The 16,157-nt window shown below is 35.2% G+C and overlaps 3 protein-coding genes across 3 annotated transcripts; 2 read left to right on the forward strand and 1 right to left on the reverse strand.

The window, feature by feature from the left end:
- Window positions 1-5,486: 5,486 nt before the first annotated feature.
- LOC109049945 (60S acidic ribosomal protein P2-like) lies at window positions 5,487-7,654 on the forward strand. Its single transcript, XM_019067613.2, has 5 exons — window positions 5,487-5,626; window positions 6,184-6,307; window positions 6,406-6,454; window positions 7,173-7,268; window positions 7,537-7,654. The coding sequence occupies exons 2-5, from the start codon at window positions 6,185-6,187 to the stop codon at window positions 7,611-7,613; spliced, it is 345 nt and encodes a 114-aa protein (XP_018923158.1). The 5' UTR covers window positions 5,487-5,626; window position 6,184; the 3' UTR covers window positions 7,614-7,654.
- A 3,708-nt stretch (window positions 7,655-11,362) lies between these two features.
- Window positions 11,363-12,521, forward strand: LOC122137939 (serum amyloid A-5 protein-like). The gene is made up of 4 exons (XM_042727268.1): window positions 11,363-11,498; window positions 11,620-11,717; window positions 11,814-11,952; window positions 12,162-12,521. The coding sequence occupies exons 2-4, from the start codon at window positions 11,630-11,632 to the stop codon at window positions 12,298-12,300; spliced, it is 366 nt and encodes a 121-aa protein (XP_042583202.1). The 5' UTR covers window positions 11,363-11,498; window positions 11,620-11,629; the 3' UTR covers window positions 12,301-12,521.
- Window positions 12,522-14,650: 2,129 nt separating this feature from the next.
- LOC109049944 (serum amyloid A-5 protein-like) lies at window positions 14,651-15,859 on the reverse strand. Its single transcript, XM_019067612.2, has 4 exons — window positions 15,711-15,859; window positions 15,431-15,528; window positions 15,248-15,386; window positions 14,651-15,019 (listed from the first exon to the last, which is right to left on the reverse strand). Exons 2-4 carry the CDS (start codon window positions 15,516-15,518, stop codon window positions 14,875-14,877), a joined length of 372 nt encoding a protein of 123 aa, XP_018923157.2. The 5' UTR covers window positions 15,519-15,528; window positions 15,711-15,859; the 3' UTR covers window positions 14,651-14,874.
- Between the last annotated feature and the right edge of the window lie 298 nt (window positions 15,860-16,157).

Raw genomic sequence — 16,157 nt, forward strand, 5'->3', positions numbered from 1 at the left:
AAAACACCTCAGTTTTATTCAGAGGCTCAAACTCTGCAAAATAGGAAGTTTGGTGCAGTTGCTGATATATATATGGCCAAAAAGTAAGAAATTCTGATAGTTTGTATTAATGTAAATCAATTAGTTTAAATGCATATAAATATCAGATGCCATTCTGTATCTCCCAATAATATGTCTTATTTGTCTTTGTTGTGTTTTTTGTTGTTTTTTGTGGTGTTATGAAATGTAATACAATGACTGCGAGATGAACAAATTAACATTCCTCAAAAACCTGATGAATACTCACATTTTAACAGGATTTTTTACCAAAAAAAAATGATGTATAGATAAACAAGTAAATGTCAGTTGCATCCGTCAAGTATTCATTTTGAAATATTACTAACATAAAAGTAATACTTAAGATTACATTTTTAAAAATCAGTAAAGATTTCACAGCAAAAAGAGAGCTGAAAGTGGACGTTTGTACAGTTACACTAAGAGACCTTTTACCTGCTATAACCTATATCAGTCTTGAAAGAAGGCATGTAGTAGATTGTGTACAACAGGGTTTTTTAAGAATTGTTTTGAACATGTTGATAATTTAGAGGCCTTAGATAGATAGAGCGGGCTTTATGGGGTTAATTGAACAAAATTAATTAAATAATATTCGAAAAAAAATATATTTTTGATTGTTTAGAGGCCTTAGATAGATAGAGCGGGCTTTATGGGGTTAATTGAAAATATTCGAAAAAAAAAAGAATAGACTCAAATCAAGTGCCAATGGCCTGAAACATACATTACAGAAGTAAATTAAAGAACTTGAACACAAATGCATCTGAGTTCTGAGGTTTGTTACATCAATACAAGAAATCACATTAAAGGTAAAGTGGATTACATATTTAAATGTTTAATTTAATATTTTGATTTTGTGTTGTTTTTTTTTTTTTTTTTAGTTTATGTTTTTTTTTTCTATGGTGTTATTTTTTTACTTTTAAGTGTGTATTAGAACTTTTCTGTCCAAAGAAAACTCACCTGATCACAAAACCAAGAATATCAGTGACACAGAGCAGATAATGTGGAATTACATTTGTACATGTTTTAAGTGTCAAAAACACGGTTTCTATTACTGCTCCAGTTTGTAGTCATCAGGAATGTCCAACATGGCCAGAGAGAAGATGGAGATGATCAGGTTGGCTTGCAGACTCTTTTTCATAGTACCTATAAAAGTCATAAACAATCTCCATTACCATCTAACCAATTTTGATTGAATATAAATTCTTTGAAAACTTATCTTGCACATCCATGCAAATTTGCTTCTTGGGTAAACTGGGAAAATTATTGTACACTGCAAAATCCAATAGTTTACCTTACTTAGATATAATTAGTTATCTTTACTTAGTTGTTATACTTACTTGACTTTATAAAGTTACAGCTCATTTCAAGGTGAATAAAACAATTTAATTACTCCTTTGAGTGTCGCTTACTTAAAATATTAGTAGCCACAAAGGAACCAATAACATTAATACATCAGTGAGAAGCAGCAGTGCACTAACATGTTGCTAATGAGCAACAAAACAACAGAAGAAGAAATAAGGAAGATTAGAGCAGGTGTAACAAGGTTTTTTTTTTTTTTTGCCATTTTGTCAAGAAAAAAGAAAGCATTTTTGAGGTGGGACAATTCTTAATAGGCTTTTCACTCATCTTTCTCTAGTTACATTCATTCATTTCCCAAAGTAATATTAAATGTATGAAACGTCAATACAACGAAAAATTTGAGAGAACTTCAAAACTTAGTTTTTTCAAGGCAATGGGTTTGCATACCTTTTTAAAGTAAGCCTAACTAATTAGATTTTACAGTGTAGGCATGTTTATACAAATATTTGTACAGAACAACACTGAGAAAATTATATTTTGCAGTGCTGCTTGAAAACTCTGCTCAAGGGTATAGAGTGAGTTTTTGTAACCATGGCAACTGCTGACTACACTACAAACATCACAATGTTTTCTGGACTTCAAAACCATGTGCAGCGAATCCAGGGAATCGACACTTCAGACGGCAGGATGCAGGATCAAAGACGGACTGCGGCCGCAGCAGAGCGGCTCACGTTCACTCTGGCCTGCACTAGTGTCCATTAGTGAAAATGCTGCACAGTAAGAATCAAAATGAAATAATACCAGAGACAATGGCAGGATCCGCTCGGCTATCTATTCTGTATTCAGAGGATCTCTCTAGGGACGGTGTGGTGTGTGAAAGCATGATAAAAATCGATTTTTGTGTGTGTGATGGGAAAATTACACGACACTCTTGCTTTTGTTCATCCTTCTTAATTCTGCTCATTAAATGATACTCGTCTGATTCAACCTTAATCTTTGTGCTTTTTATGAATAATACAACCATCTCCTGAGCTATGAACAAGCAACTCTGAGTGATAGATTTTTTTTCTGGGTAAAGGCTTTGAGTTTATTTTTTATTCCTTGCACTACAGCTAAAACAAGCCTGTTGAATGATGTGACATATAAAACTCTGGCAAAGCCAGCAGACTCACATTTATCCTGAATCCACAGGCAGACTCCACAATGCATTCCATTGAGAGATTATGTTCAGAAACCCAAAACCCATTGATAAGACTTACAGGAACAGAGGCTGCAAGTATACAAGGCAGGAGAGAGAGAAAGTAAATATAAGGGTGTTCAAAGAGAACCTGGGAGGGAAGATGAGAAGATGAGAGCAGAGCCCTGAAAGTTTTCCCCCTAAAGAATCGAAGGTATTAAAGCATTTCAATTACTTTTTTGCCTCTGCAGTCTGATTCAGTATACAGGTGGCCATTTTTGGACAAAATATCTGCAAGCATATGCTGTAGGAAATTTTCTCAGAACTAACTTCACATTTCCTTTTCATTACTGTAAATGTGTAAAGTTAGTTCTCCTTAAATTAACTATAAATGCACCAAAACATTTTCCACATTGAGATAAACATCACAGTTGTGAGTGTCACCGTGCAATATTGGTTGCAATATTAAGTTTAATAAATGAAAAGTTTGTACTGAGTAACACAGTGTTTTGTTTGTTTTAATCTATTGGTTGAGTGAATGATTCAGTGACTCAGTGATTCCTGAGTGAATCTGTGTGTTTAAATAAATAGCTTAAAGGAACACTCCAGTGTTTAAATAAATAGCTTAAAAGAACACTCCACTATTTAAAAAAAAAAATAGGCTCATTTTCCAACTCCCCTAGAGTTAAACAGTTGAGTTTTACCATTTTTGAATCCATTCAGCCTACCTCCGGGTCTGGCGGTAGCACTTTTAGCTTAGCTTAGCATAGATCATTGAATCTGATTAGACCGTTAGCATCTCGCTCAAAAATGAACAAAGAGTTTTGATATTTTCCCTATTTTGACTCTTTTGTAGTTACATCGTGTACTAAGACTGACGGAAAATGAAAAGTTGTGATTTTCTAGGCCGATATGGTTAGGTACTATACTCTCATTCCGGCGTAATAATCAAGGAACTTTGCTGCCATATCATGGGTGCAGCAAGCGCAATGATATTATGCAGCGCTTGCTTTGATTTTGGATTTGTTTGAACAAATCGGCTGAGTAGACAATTCAAAGGCTCACTCATACTTGTTTAACTGAATCAGCCTTTTTGAACTGGTGGATTTAATGAATGAATCAGCATTTTTGAATGAACTGGTTAAATTAACAAGCAAATGACTCCCTCATAAAGGCAGTTATTTGTCGCCGCCTACTGGTGCAAACAGTAATTATTATTAATAATTAATTAATTAAAAAATAAAGAATAGCCTAATTATTAGAAATGATATTATTATTACGGAAAATTATTATTTTTATATATTTACTGTTATTTATTTAGTTGTACGTATATTTTTGTACGTAGCAGTACTGTATATTCTATTCTGTTTTGTCTATAGTCTGTGCAAAGCGATTAACATTGTACTTCCTTGTACTTGTACATATGACGATGAAAAACTTTAAAAACAGCAGTCAGGGCATCCTGTCAAACAACACCTTTTGCATTTCAAAGAAAGAACTTCATCTAGGTTTGAACAACACAAGTGCAAATAGATGATGATTGAATTTTCAGGTGAACTATCCCTTTACTGCTTTATCCTTCATGTCACTTGTTTGTCTTTCTGCCGTCTTCAGATCCACCTCTCACACTAACATCATTACTAATATCAGTCAGTCTGATGTGCTCTTTACATTGCTCACATTCTCACCAATTTTTCTGTCTGTCAGAGACCTTTTCATTATGATTTTATCGCTGACACACTCGGATAGTTCACCCAGAAAATGAAAATTCTGTCATTATTTACTCACCTTCATGTCTTTTTAAATTAAATTGCTTTCTTTATTCTGAGAAACAAAAGGAGATGTTGCTCTTTTGCAGTGAATGTGGATGTCATTTATACTGCCAAACTCCAAAAAGGGCTAAATAATATCATACAACTTCTAAAATTGCTTTGTGTGATGAACAGATTGAAGTACATCTATAGACAGCTGTATAATCTCCTATTATATATACAAAAGAATGTCTGCTATATGTTACGCTATCTTGAGCATTATTTAGGCTACATACACTTGTGTTTTCAAATAGTTAGAAAATAATGTTCTCATAAAGGTAAAATCCTCCTGAAACTCATTTCCAGGGTGCAATTTTTGCATTTTAATATAAAAGTTATTTTCTGACTGTCATCTGTGGATGTGATTTTGCATGGGATACTTGGCAAGAATACCCTCTAAATATTTAACAGTGCATTTCAGAAAAGCATGGGTTGAGTGTAATTCTGTATTAAATAAATATGACATATTTACCTTGTCAATCCACTGATGAGATTAGATGAGAGTGCTGCATGTGAGCTATATCTCAGACAGTCACTATATATATATATATATATATATTTGATTTATATGCTCATGATAAAACATGACCTCTGCCGGCAGGTTTTATTAATAGACTAGTGGAACATTCCATGTTTTCGATTGGTTAAATTTTGCAATATCTAAATAATTTGGAATTTATCATAAAAATTACTAATTATTTTTCTTGTGGATTTTTTATAAAAACAATAACAACATACTTTTTACAATCTCACTATGTTAATAATTCGTCCACTAACTTACAATGACCAACAGTGGACGTGCATGGATGACAAAAGAACTCTATTTTTATTTTTATTTATTTATTTATTTATTATTTATTTATTTATTTATTTTGAATTATTTGTTTCCTAAATGTAAAATTTTATGTAAAACATTAATCAACCAATTTCTGGCTAATTACGATTCCTTTGACATGTCCACTGGGCGCACTGATCTATTATTGTTCGGCGATTGAGCACAAAAATAAAAGAAATTTTTATTCTTTCTCTCTTTTTATTATTACTGTCGTATGTTGTATAAAACTGTGCCGCAAATACTGATAAATAAATATCCCTTTCAAAAAGGGGGGAAAGAGAAGAGACTCCGCCCTCACCCTCGTGATTGACGTGCTTTTCGGCCTTTCGATTCGCTCCTCGCGTGTGACGTCATCGACCGTGTCGTTTTTCCGGTTTTCGCCGCCTTTCCGCTTCCTTTCTGCCTGCACGAGCCCGCTAGTGAACACGCGAGACTCCCTCTCTCCGCAAAGTGAGTGAATAAAAACACTAATTTAACAAGCACGTATAAACGTCAAATGAGCAAATGAAAAACGTATTTAAACCGATAAAGGCCCTCGGTTCTTCATTTGCGAGGCTGAAGTCGTACAGAAGCTCAGATTGATGTATTTATACACAGTCCGCTAACAGTAGCACAGTCAGCCATGTGGCATCCTCTCTGAATTACTAGTAAAACATTCTATTTTTTTTTAGCTTAGGTACACTAAACAACACTAAAGTCCTCTTTAGCGCTTTAAAGTGAAAATTATTTAATAAAAAAAGCTCAAATTGTGGTGAAGTTATGTAGACGGGTTTTCTGTGTGTGTGCGCGCACACGTTTAAGATGCATTTTCTTTCTTTCAGAAATTCGCTCATTGAGCAGAATAAATATTGCGTGAAATTAAGGTTAATTTAAATATAGTAGTGTTATTAGCTAATATTACATGACCATTAAGCTGTAAATATTTATACAAACTGTCAACGCTTCCTACATGTTAATGCATGAATATATATATTTATTAATTTTTTGTTTTTTTGTATTTGTTATAGGATGCGTTACGTAGCTGCTTACCTGCTCGCTGCCCTCGGAGGCAAAGAGAGCCCCAGCACAGGTGACATCAAGAAGATCCTGGACAGCGTCGGCATTGAAGCTGATGACACCCGGATGAGCAAGGTAAATGTGTTCATGAACACCCGGGAGCAAATGGTGTGCTTGTGAGAGTCTGTGTCCGTTTATATGCTTTTCTTTAATATTGACTTCTGTATTTGTAGGTTGTGTCTGAGCTCAATGGCAAAAATTTGGAGGAAGTGATTGCCCAAGGTAAGTTGGTCATTGTTTTAAACTGAAGGGAAACCTTTGACTTGAGGATGTAGGCCTCTTACTGTTCAAGACATGGTTCTGGAAAACCTGGAAAATGTCTGGGAATTTCAACTTTAGGCACACTTTTATTTTTATTTGAATAAGTTTGTAGTTTTGGGTACATAATTTTAGGAATAAATTGAATGTAGAATTTAAAATAATTTCCGCTAAAGTGAAATCTTGAAGTAGAATAATTTGTGCTTGTAAGATGTACTTTATTAGTCTTTTACAACTTCGAATTTTTATCAAATACATTTTTCACAGTGTATGATGATTTAGGCTAATTGTCTCGTAATGTTTTATGCAATTGGTGCTTTTTTTCTGTACAGAACTTTGGTGGCTTTGAAAGTACTTTAAATAAAGATTGAGTTGAGAATATCAAAGTTGGTAAATTCCGGCTCTAAAATAGTTTAATAGGAGTTCCATTTTGTGAGTATTATCTTTATAAAATATTTTCTAAAAAGACTAATCAGGTAATCACTAAAGAGTGCATTGGAACCCTACAGGTCACTTTAACCTCAGGCGGTTTCTGTATTTAGTTTAAAATTCTGAATAAAAAGCACATGCCAAACTAAGCATGATTTCTGGTATAATCAACATCATGGATAAGAAATCAGTCAGTTGAGAACATTCAGTTTGGGTGAGCATGTCTCAGTCTGTGTTTGTGGCCATCTGACAGGTTTCAGTAAGCTGGCCAGTGTGCCGTCCGGAGGTGCTGTAGCTGCTTCCAGTGCTGCCGCCCCATCCGCAGGAGGATCTGCTGCCGCCCCTGCAGGTCAGTATAGAGTTGGGTGATAAAGCTCGGTGCTTTTCAGTTTATATGCATTTGCTGATTGAACTGTAATTTCAACCAAATATCCATTATGGGCAATTAGATAAACCTCAGTGAAATTAGCATAAACTACTCTTTAAGGGAGTAAATGTAAAATGCTATGACTGTTTGAAATATGTAATTTGTCTTATGCTTTAGTTATGGACAAATAATTGTGAACTGTTGATTTTTATTTTTTGTTAATGTCTATTCCTTTTCTTTTTTCCTGCAGCGGAGGAGAAGAAAGAAGAGAAGAAAGAGGAGTCTGAAGAATCCGAAGATGACATGGGATTCGGACTCTTTGACTAATCTGTCTCCTCGGGACCAAAATAAAGTTTATTACAAAATGATTTCTGCTTCTTTGGTCATTTCAGAATGTTCATATGGTCCTTATAATGTGGAATAGATGAGTCATGGGAATCTGTACTCCATCAGAGCCCACGGATAACTGCACTGTCGTCATTTGTTTGAAGGTTGTGAATACTTTAAATTGAGCTTTTTAATACTTTCTCCCTTTTTCTGTGTAATTTGAAAATGGCAGAACTATAATTACCTGGCTTACCTTGAGACACTCTTATGAATGTTGTCAGTCATGTTCAAATCTTTGTTCGGGAAATGAAAATGTAGGCATACTGTTCATAATGACCAGTTATTATTGAGGGAAATCCCATACAATTCGATAATTAGACACTGTGGGTAAAATTTTGATTGTTATGCCGATGCCACTCAGTTTCTGCCTGTATTTATGACTGAAAGTGTTGGTTGAAAGCCTAAAATCAGTTGTCTGTAAATACACACATTTTGAATTTTAGTGACCAAAAACGAACAACAACATGAGAAACAAAAAGCTGCATATCTTTAAAAAGAAATTCCATCATCCATATTTCTTTTTCCAGTGGAAATGTTTTATGAATCAGAAGAAAAATATGCACATAAAGCACTGTTTACAAGCAAAAACAGTTCTAAACAAATACGTGTGGGTTGTGTTAGTTTTATCAGCTGTTTGGACTCTCATTCTGACGCCATCCATTGGTGAGCAAGTGATGCAATGCTAAATTTCTCCAAATCTGTTCTTATGAAGAAACAACTCATCTCATTTTTGGGTGAACTATTATTTTAAATATTCCTCTTATTACAAAAATTAAAAACACATTCCATATGGATTTAATCGGATTTTAAAATCTAAAGAGTGTAAATGAAACTTCTTAAGCACAGCATTCTTACATTGTGATGTTGAGGCAGTGTCTCACCTCTGTATTTTGGAGGAATCAGGTTTTTCTGAAGCTAGATTCATTGGCTTGGACGTGGTTTAGACACGGAGTTTCCTAGTTTTGATGTGCCATAAATATTTTGGTTCTTTTGGCTAATTCCCCTGTTGCACAACTGTTTCTGGGAAGTCAGATGTCTTAGAGACAGCCATCAGTTTACTTTTCTTGTTTAATTATTAAGATCAGAAGAAAAAAAAGGGCCAACCACCTTAACTGATGCAAATCATATACAGGTCCTTCTCAAAAAATTAGCATATTGTGAAAAAGTTCATTATTTTCCGTAATGTAATGATAAAAATTAAACTTTCATATATTTTAGATTCATTGTTTTGCACACCAACTGAAATATGTCAGGTCTTTTATTGTTTTAATACTGATGATTTTGGCATACAGCTCATGAAAACCCAAAATTCCTATCTCAAAAAATTAGCATATTTCATCCGACCAATAAAAGAAAAGTGTATTTAATATAAAAAAAGTCAACCTTCAAATAATTATGTTCAGTTATGCACTCAATACTTGGTCGGGAATCCTTTTGCAGAAATGACTGCTTCAATGCGGCGTGGCATGGAGGCAATCAGCCCGTGGCACTGCTGAGGTGTTATGGAGGCCCAGGATGCTTCGATAGCGGCCTTAAGCTCATCCAGAGTGTTGGGTCTTGCGTCTCTCAACTTTCTCTTCACAATATCCCACAGATTCTCTATGGGGTTCAGGTCAGGAGAGTTTGCAGGCCAATTGAGCACAGTAATACCATGGTCAGTAAACCATTTACCAGTGGTTTTGGCACTGTGAGCAGGTGCCAGGTCGTGCTGAAAAACGTAATCTTCATCTCCATAAAGCTTTTCAGCAGATGGAAGCATGAAGTGCACCAAAATCTCCTGATAGCTAGCTGCATTGACCCTGCCCTTGATAAAACACAGTGGACCAACACCAGCAGCTGACATGGCACCCCAGACCATCACTGACTGTGGGCTACTTGACACTGGACTTCAGGCATTTTGGCATTTTCCTTCTCCCCAGTCTTCCTCCAGACTCTGGCACCTTGATTTCCGAATGACATGCAAAATTTGCTTTCATCCGAAAAAAGTACATTGGACCACTGAGCAACAGTCCAGTGCTGCTTCTCTGTAGCCCAGGTCAGGCGCTTCTGCCGCTGTTTCTGGTTCAAAAGCACACGCCTGTGCACGGTGGCTGGATGTTTCTACTCCAGACTCAGTCCACTGCTTCCGCAGGTCCCCCAAGGTCTGGAATCGGTCCTTCTCCACAATCTTCCTCAGGGTCCGGTCACCTCTTCTCGTTGTGCAGCGGTTTTTGAAACACTTTTTCCTTCCCACAGACTTCCCACTGAGGTGCCTTGATACAGCACTCTGGGAACAGCCTATTCGTTCAGAAATTTCTTTCTGTGTCTTACCCTCTCGCTTGAGGGTGTCATTGATGGCCTTCTGGGATAACCTCTTACCCATGATTGCGGTTTTGAGTCATGAACCAGGCTGGGAGTTTTTAAAAGCCTCAGGAATCTTTTGCAGGTGTTTAGAGTTAATTAGTTGATTCAGATGATTAGGTTAATAGCTCGTTTAGAGAACCTTTTCATGATATGCTAATTTTTTGAGATAGGAATTTTGGGTTTTCATGAGCTGTATGCCAAAATCATCAGTATTAAAACAATAAAAGACCTGAAATATTTCAGTTGGTGTGCAATGAATCTAAAATATATGAAAGTTTAATTTTTATCAATACATTATGGAAAATAATGAACTTTTTCACAATATGCTAATTTTTTGAGAAGGACCTGTATATATATAAAATATAAAAACATTGTAAAATATGAAGCATTTATGAAGTCTAACTTTTAAGCTTTTAATAAATTCTGAAAGCTTTTTTTGTTTGTTTTTGCATTGAATTCTAAAAGAAGTCATTATTGAGTTCTTATTTTTAGCATTTACTAATTATATAAGTGCTTTCAGTTTTAAAGATGTTTTTCTTATGAAAAATCATATAGGGACCTGCAGAGATGCAAATTAGTCTGTGCTATAATCTCTGTGCTATAATATAATGTGCAATTCATCATTTTCAGTTTATTTGTGCTAAAATCATGATTTTTTTTGTACTGGCTTTTCTTTCTTTCTTTCTTTCTTACAAAACATTATTAAAACTGAAAGCACATACAGTAGGCTATATAATTAGTAAATCCTAAACAAGTCTAATTTGATTTAATTTGGTAACATATTCCAAAGTTTTAACAACTCACTAATGACTTTTAGAATTAAAAAAAAAGTTTCATAAAAATAGACTTCATAAATTCATCATATTTTACAATGTTTTTATTGTTTAAGGTTTATATACATATATATATATATATATTCCCATCTTGCACATCCTATGTAGTTTAATGCTGTTGTATCTGATGTACTTGTGCATTCAAACTTGTGTCATTAAGTATTGTAAATTAAAAAATGATTTTACCAAAGTTTCCAAGTGAAAGTGTGAGTCGTAACACTATACACACACTCTCTCTGGTTTGCAAGCTTTAGCTGCATGTGTAGGCATCTGGAATTTCCATGTGCTGGGATGATTCAGGCCTCACACTCCAAAAACAATCAGTTTTAACATCTGGGAATTCCCACACACTGGCCAACACAGTCAGTCAGTCTCAAAAGGGTCAGTCAACAATGTCATTTAATTTCACAAAATGCATGGCGTGATTTGTAAACTTAGAGTAACTTTGGAAAAAGTTGTCTGCCAAACACATTATTCAGTTACATAATGATTTGCATCAGCAAAGTTGGCTGATGGACTTTTCATTTTATTGCTTGGTTGGCATGATAGTTCTTGTTGGGAAAAATCCATGTCCAGCCCAGTCCGAGCCTTATAAAGTGTCTCTAGCTGGGTGAAGAACTGATGTGTCTGAACTGAGCGAACCTGAGAGGTAAGAGACTGACTGAACCATGCACCTCTTTCTTAATGCAAACATGTTAAGTTGCAGATGGTTTATCTATAGCTTTTACTAATATTACCATTTGCTCACTGTTATATCTTTATGTGTTCAGCTCTGTAATCATGAAGCTTATTCTTGCTGTGCTGGTGTTGGTTCTGGTGGTCGAGACCCAGGCGCAATGGTACAAATACCCAGGACAAGCCATTGGAGGTCACTTTTTCCTTTTGGTCTGCATTTACTCTTAAGTCATGCACTCAGTTGATTCAGTTTGCAGGCAGATTTTAACCACTTCACTGTGTTTTGTAGGTGCAAAGGACATGTGGCGTGCTTACCAGGATATGAGGGAGGCCGACACGATTGGCGCAGACAAGTATTTCCATGCACGCGGGAACTATGATGCTGCAAACAGGGGCCCTGGAGGAAGATGGGCAGCCGAAGTAATCAGGTATTTCATCTGTGGCAGTTTTGACATGATTTTATTCCTCAGAATTTCATTTAAGCACTTACAGTAAGCAAGCATATTTACTTCCTCGCACTATAGCATGCAACAGCAGCTCAATGTGCTACTATGGATGTTTATTTATTTATTTATTTTGAGAATTTACATTTTAAGTGCATTGAAATTACATTAAATCACTGTTCTGATGTGTGCAGTGATGCAAGAGAGGCTCTGCAGGCACTCACTCGCCACGGTAATTCAGATGCTGAAGCTGACCATGAAGCCAATCGCTGGGGACGTAGCGGCGGTGACCCCAACCGCTACAGACCGGAAAGCCTTGAAGAAAAGTACTGAAATGAAGATCATCAGTGCAATAGAAAATCGCTGAAATCATCTTTGCTCTAAAACTTCTTGATTCAATTTTACATAAAACCATTTCACTCTTTTTTACATCTCGACACTATCCTTAATTAGTCTACATCTACATTTATGACATCAAAAATGCAGTCTTGAAGTTTTAGCATAATTTAGTTCATGTAACATCCTCTAGTGTCTGAATAAAGCAAGCAAATTCATTTATAGTTGTGTAGGTTGTTTTTAATACGTCACTCATTGTTTATGTTGGAGCGCCACCAGCTGGTCACTCAAGCACATTGTCCTTATCTTCCAACATCTTTGTCAGAAATGTTGTTACCATCAATTATGGTATTATAAAATACCTTCAGCTAACAACTCAAAATTCATGAACACATGTGATTTGAGTTGCATCGGCAATGCGGTGAAAATTGAACCCATCTCCGTTTACTCTGTTTTACTGTAGTTGTAGGTATAGATTGAGTAAATAACTTCAGTGTCTGAGTAAATAACTTCAGCCATTTGTGTCTCTTTTCATTCACCTCACTCACTGTCATATCATTATCATAACAATAATTTAATATATAACTATTTTTGACTTTGACTATTTATATTATTATAAAATTACTATTTAAATACTATTCAAAATTAATCAGTTTTTGCTTTTGTGTGGAGGTTTTGCTGTTGTTTGCTCTCCCAAAAAATTTATTTTTCTTGCGGTGTGTGGCAAAGAAAATATATTTGATATATTATTATTAATTTGATATATATTTCATATTAAAGCACTTTGTGAACTATCACTGTGCTTGAAAGCACACAAATATTACTTTTTAAATAAAGCAGCATATAGTTTTAATGGTGCTTGGCCAATCATCAACCTAACCACAGGCACAATGCAAACCCACAATCTTACACATACCAAAAACCCTTTTTAAATGTCAAAATAATACAACATTATGCACTAAGAGATCTCCCCCTGTTATAATACTGAGCAAAAACACATGAAATAGCACTTAATTTTAAATTGTTACTCTCCTTTAACAGTCAGGAGGAAAGCATGCTGGGAACTAGAAATCTGCTGTAACTCATGAATGTGTGTGTATATGTACATTCACATTTGGAACTTGTATGTGCTATATATACTCAATAAAGAATCAAACTTTGTGAATAGAATATTAGATGTGTTTTTGTCTTTATTTCTAAATATATGTGATTAACTCCCAAGGTTGTGGGTTTGAGTCTCGGGCCGGCAATACCACAACTGAGGTGCCCTTGAGCAAGACACCAAACCCCCAACTGCTCCCCGGGCGCCGCAGCATAAATGGCTGCCCACTGCTCCGGGTGTGTGTTCACGGTGTGTGTGTGTTCACTGCTGTGTGTGTGCACTTTGGATGGGTTAAATGCAGAGCACGAATTCTGAGTATGGGTCACCATACTTGGCTGTATGTCACGTCACGTATATTCCCATATATGTTTGTTACGTAAGGGATGGAAATTCCAGATGCCTGCACATGTAGCTAACACTTGTGTTACCACTCAAACTTTCACTTTCACTTGGAAACTTTGGTAAAAATCATTTTTTACTTTAAGACTCTTATTAACATAAGTTTGAATGCACAAATACATTAGACACAACAGCATTAAACAACATAGGAGCTGCAAGGTGGGAATATATATATATATATATATATATATATAAAAAAAATATTAAAGAAAAAAAAAGGTAAAATATGAAGCATTTAACTTGTTGTTAAATATGTTACCAAATTTTTACATTTAGCCTACTGCAGAGACAGCCTACAAATTCGTTCGTGCCATAATCTCTTCATCATTTTTCGTTTATTTTGTGCAGAAATCATTATTTATCTTTTTTTGTTTTTTAATTGACAGTTTGTGGATCAGTGTGCTTGGGGGACCAGCCGGTGGCGCTCCCCAAAATAAGCAAGGTGAATGAAAATAGACATACAAATAGTTGAAATTGTTTACTCAGATATTAAAACATATTCAATAGATTTTCTATCTCATGACTGAGATCACTGAGTGAACATCGGTTTATATATCCCTCCATTATGACAGAGAGGATCAGATAGATAAAGATCCTCTCAAATGTAGTTTAGAACTTTAGTATATAGTTTTTGAACAGAAATGCAGTGTAAGCAGTCAATAATCTTGATAAAAATGAGGCTCAACCTTTTGTTTTATTGTAAATCAAAGCTATGTAACATTAAAGGTTTCAGTTTGATGTAATAAATGCAGATTTAATTAATGGCCAGTCAAGACAAAGCTGTTGGTAGATAAATGTGCTTGAGTGACCAGCTGGAGGTGACGTAATGACATCAGACACACAAACTACAAATAAATTTGTTTGCTTTATTCAGACAATAAAGCATGTTACATAGACTGAATGATGATAAAACATAAAAATTGGCATTTTTCATGTCATAAATGCAGATTTAATTAAAGATAATTGTTAAGATGTAGTAAAAATGTGTTTTTTTTTTAATGCAAAATTGATTCAGCAGTATTACAGTTAAATGATTTCAGTCATTTTCTATTGCACTGATGATTTTTTTTTCAGTACTTATTGGGAAGGCCATTTGGTCTGTAGCGGTTGGGGTCACCTCCATTACGTCCCCAGCGATTGGCTTCCTGGTCAGCTTCAGAATCCACTTTACCTCGGCCCGAATTACCCAATCCCTGCAGAGCCTCTCTTGCATCACTGCACATATCAGAACAGTTATTTAATGCAATTTCCATGCACTTAAAATGTAAACATTAACATTAGATAATAATATTGCAATACAAAAATAATATAAACCTCCATAATAGCACATTGAGCTGCTGTTGCATGCTATAGTGCGAGGAAGTAAATATGCTTGCTTACTGTAAGTGCTCAAATGAAATTCTGAGGAATAAAATCATGTCAAATCTGCCACAGATGAAATACCTGATTACTTCGGCTGCCCATCTTCCTCCAGGGCCCCTGTTTGCAGCATCATAGTTCCCGCGTGCATGGAAATACTTGTCTGAGTTTTTCCAGTTGGCCTCCCTCATATCCTGGTAAGCATGCCACATGTCCTTTGCACCTACATGACTTAAGAGTAAATGCAGACTAAAAGGAAAAAGTGACCTCCAATGGCTTGTCCTGGGAATTGGTACCATTGCGCCTGGGTCTCGACCACCAGAACCAACACCAGCACAGCAAGAATAAGCTTCATGATTACAGAGCTGAACATATGAAAATATAACAGTGAGCAAATGGTAATATTAACCATGCCACAAACAGTAAAAGCTTAAAATCTTTCTTCTTAAAATCTGTAGATCATAGAGAAATAAGAGTGCAGCTATAGATAAACCATCTGCAACTTAACATATTTGCATTAAGAAAGTTGGTTCAGTCAGTCTCTTACCTCTCAGGTTCGCTCAGTTCAGTCACATCAGTTCTTCACCCAGCTAGAGACATTTTATAAGGCTTGTACTGGGCTGGACATGGATTTTCCAAAATGTGATGGAACAACATCGGACTAACTTAGTCCTGAAACAGCTAATCCTGTGTTGCATAACCACTTCTGGGAAAACCCACGTTTGTGAAACATGTTTATATTTTTATAACATTGTGTCAAAGTAAAGCTAAACTAAAACCATTAAAAAAACATTTTGTTACCTAAGTTTTATTTCAACTAGTTTAACATGAAGTTCTAAAATAACTAAATCAAAATAAACAAAAAAACAAACAAACTAGTAAATAAATGAATAAATATTATGCAGACATATTTAAAGAAACTAAAATACAAAACCACTAAACTAAATTTCTAAATCTTTAACTTAAAATAAAAATGAAAACAAAATATAATAAT

This window comes from Cyprinus carpio, chromosome B7 (genome assembly GCF_018340385.1).
Source record: "Cyprinus carpio isolate SPL01 chromosome B7, ASM1834038v1, whole genome shotgun sequence".
NCBI classification, from domain to species: Eukaryota; Metazoa; Chordata; class Actinopteri; order Cypriniformes; family Cyprinidae; genus Cyprinus; species Cyprinus carpio.

Bases quoted from the DNA above. Each gene is read 5' to 3' on its own strand.
- LOC109049944 (XM_019067612.2), bottom strand. From the start codon at position 15,518: ATGAAGCTTATTCTTGCTGTGCTGGTGTTGGTTCTGGTGGTCGAGACC. The intron at 15,387-15,430 runs GTCACTTTTTCC...TAAGTCATGTAG, and splicing joins CCCAGGACAAGCCATTGGAG to GTGCAAAGGACATGTGGCAT. The intron at 15,020-15,247 runs GTATTTCATCTG...TGATATGTGCAG, and splicing joins TGGGCAGCCGAAGTAATCAG to TGATGCAAGAGAGGCTCTGC.
- LOC122137939 (XM_042727268.1), top strand. From the start codon at position 11,630: ATGAAGCTTATTCTTGCTGTGCTGGTGTTGGTTCTGGTGGTCGAGACC. The intron at 11,718-11,813 runs GTCACTTTTTCC...TGTGTTTTGTAG, and splicing joins CCCAGGACAAGCCATTGGAG to GTGCAAAGGACATGTGGCGT. The intron at 11,953-12,161 runs GTATTTCATCTG...TGATGTGTGCAG, and splicing joins TGGGCAGCCGAAGTAATCAG to TGATGCAAGAGAGGCTCTGC.
- LOC109049945 (XM_019067613.2), top strand. From the start codon at position 6,185: ATGCGTTACGTAGCTGCTTACCTGCTCGCTGCCCTCGGAGGCAAAGAG. The intron at 6,308-6,405 runs GTAAATGTGTTC...CTGTATTTGTAG, and splicing joins ATGACACCCGGATGAGCAAG to GTTGTGTCTGAGCTCAATGG. The intron at 7,269-7,536 runs GTCAGTATAGAG...TTTTTCCTGCAG, and splicing joins ATCTGCTGCCGCCCCTGCAG to CGGAGGAGAAGAAAGAAGAG.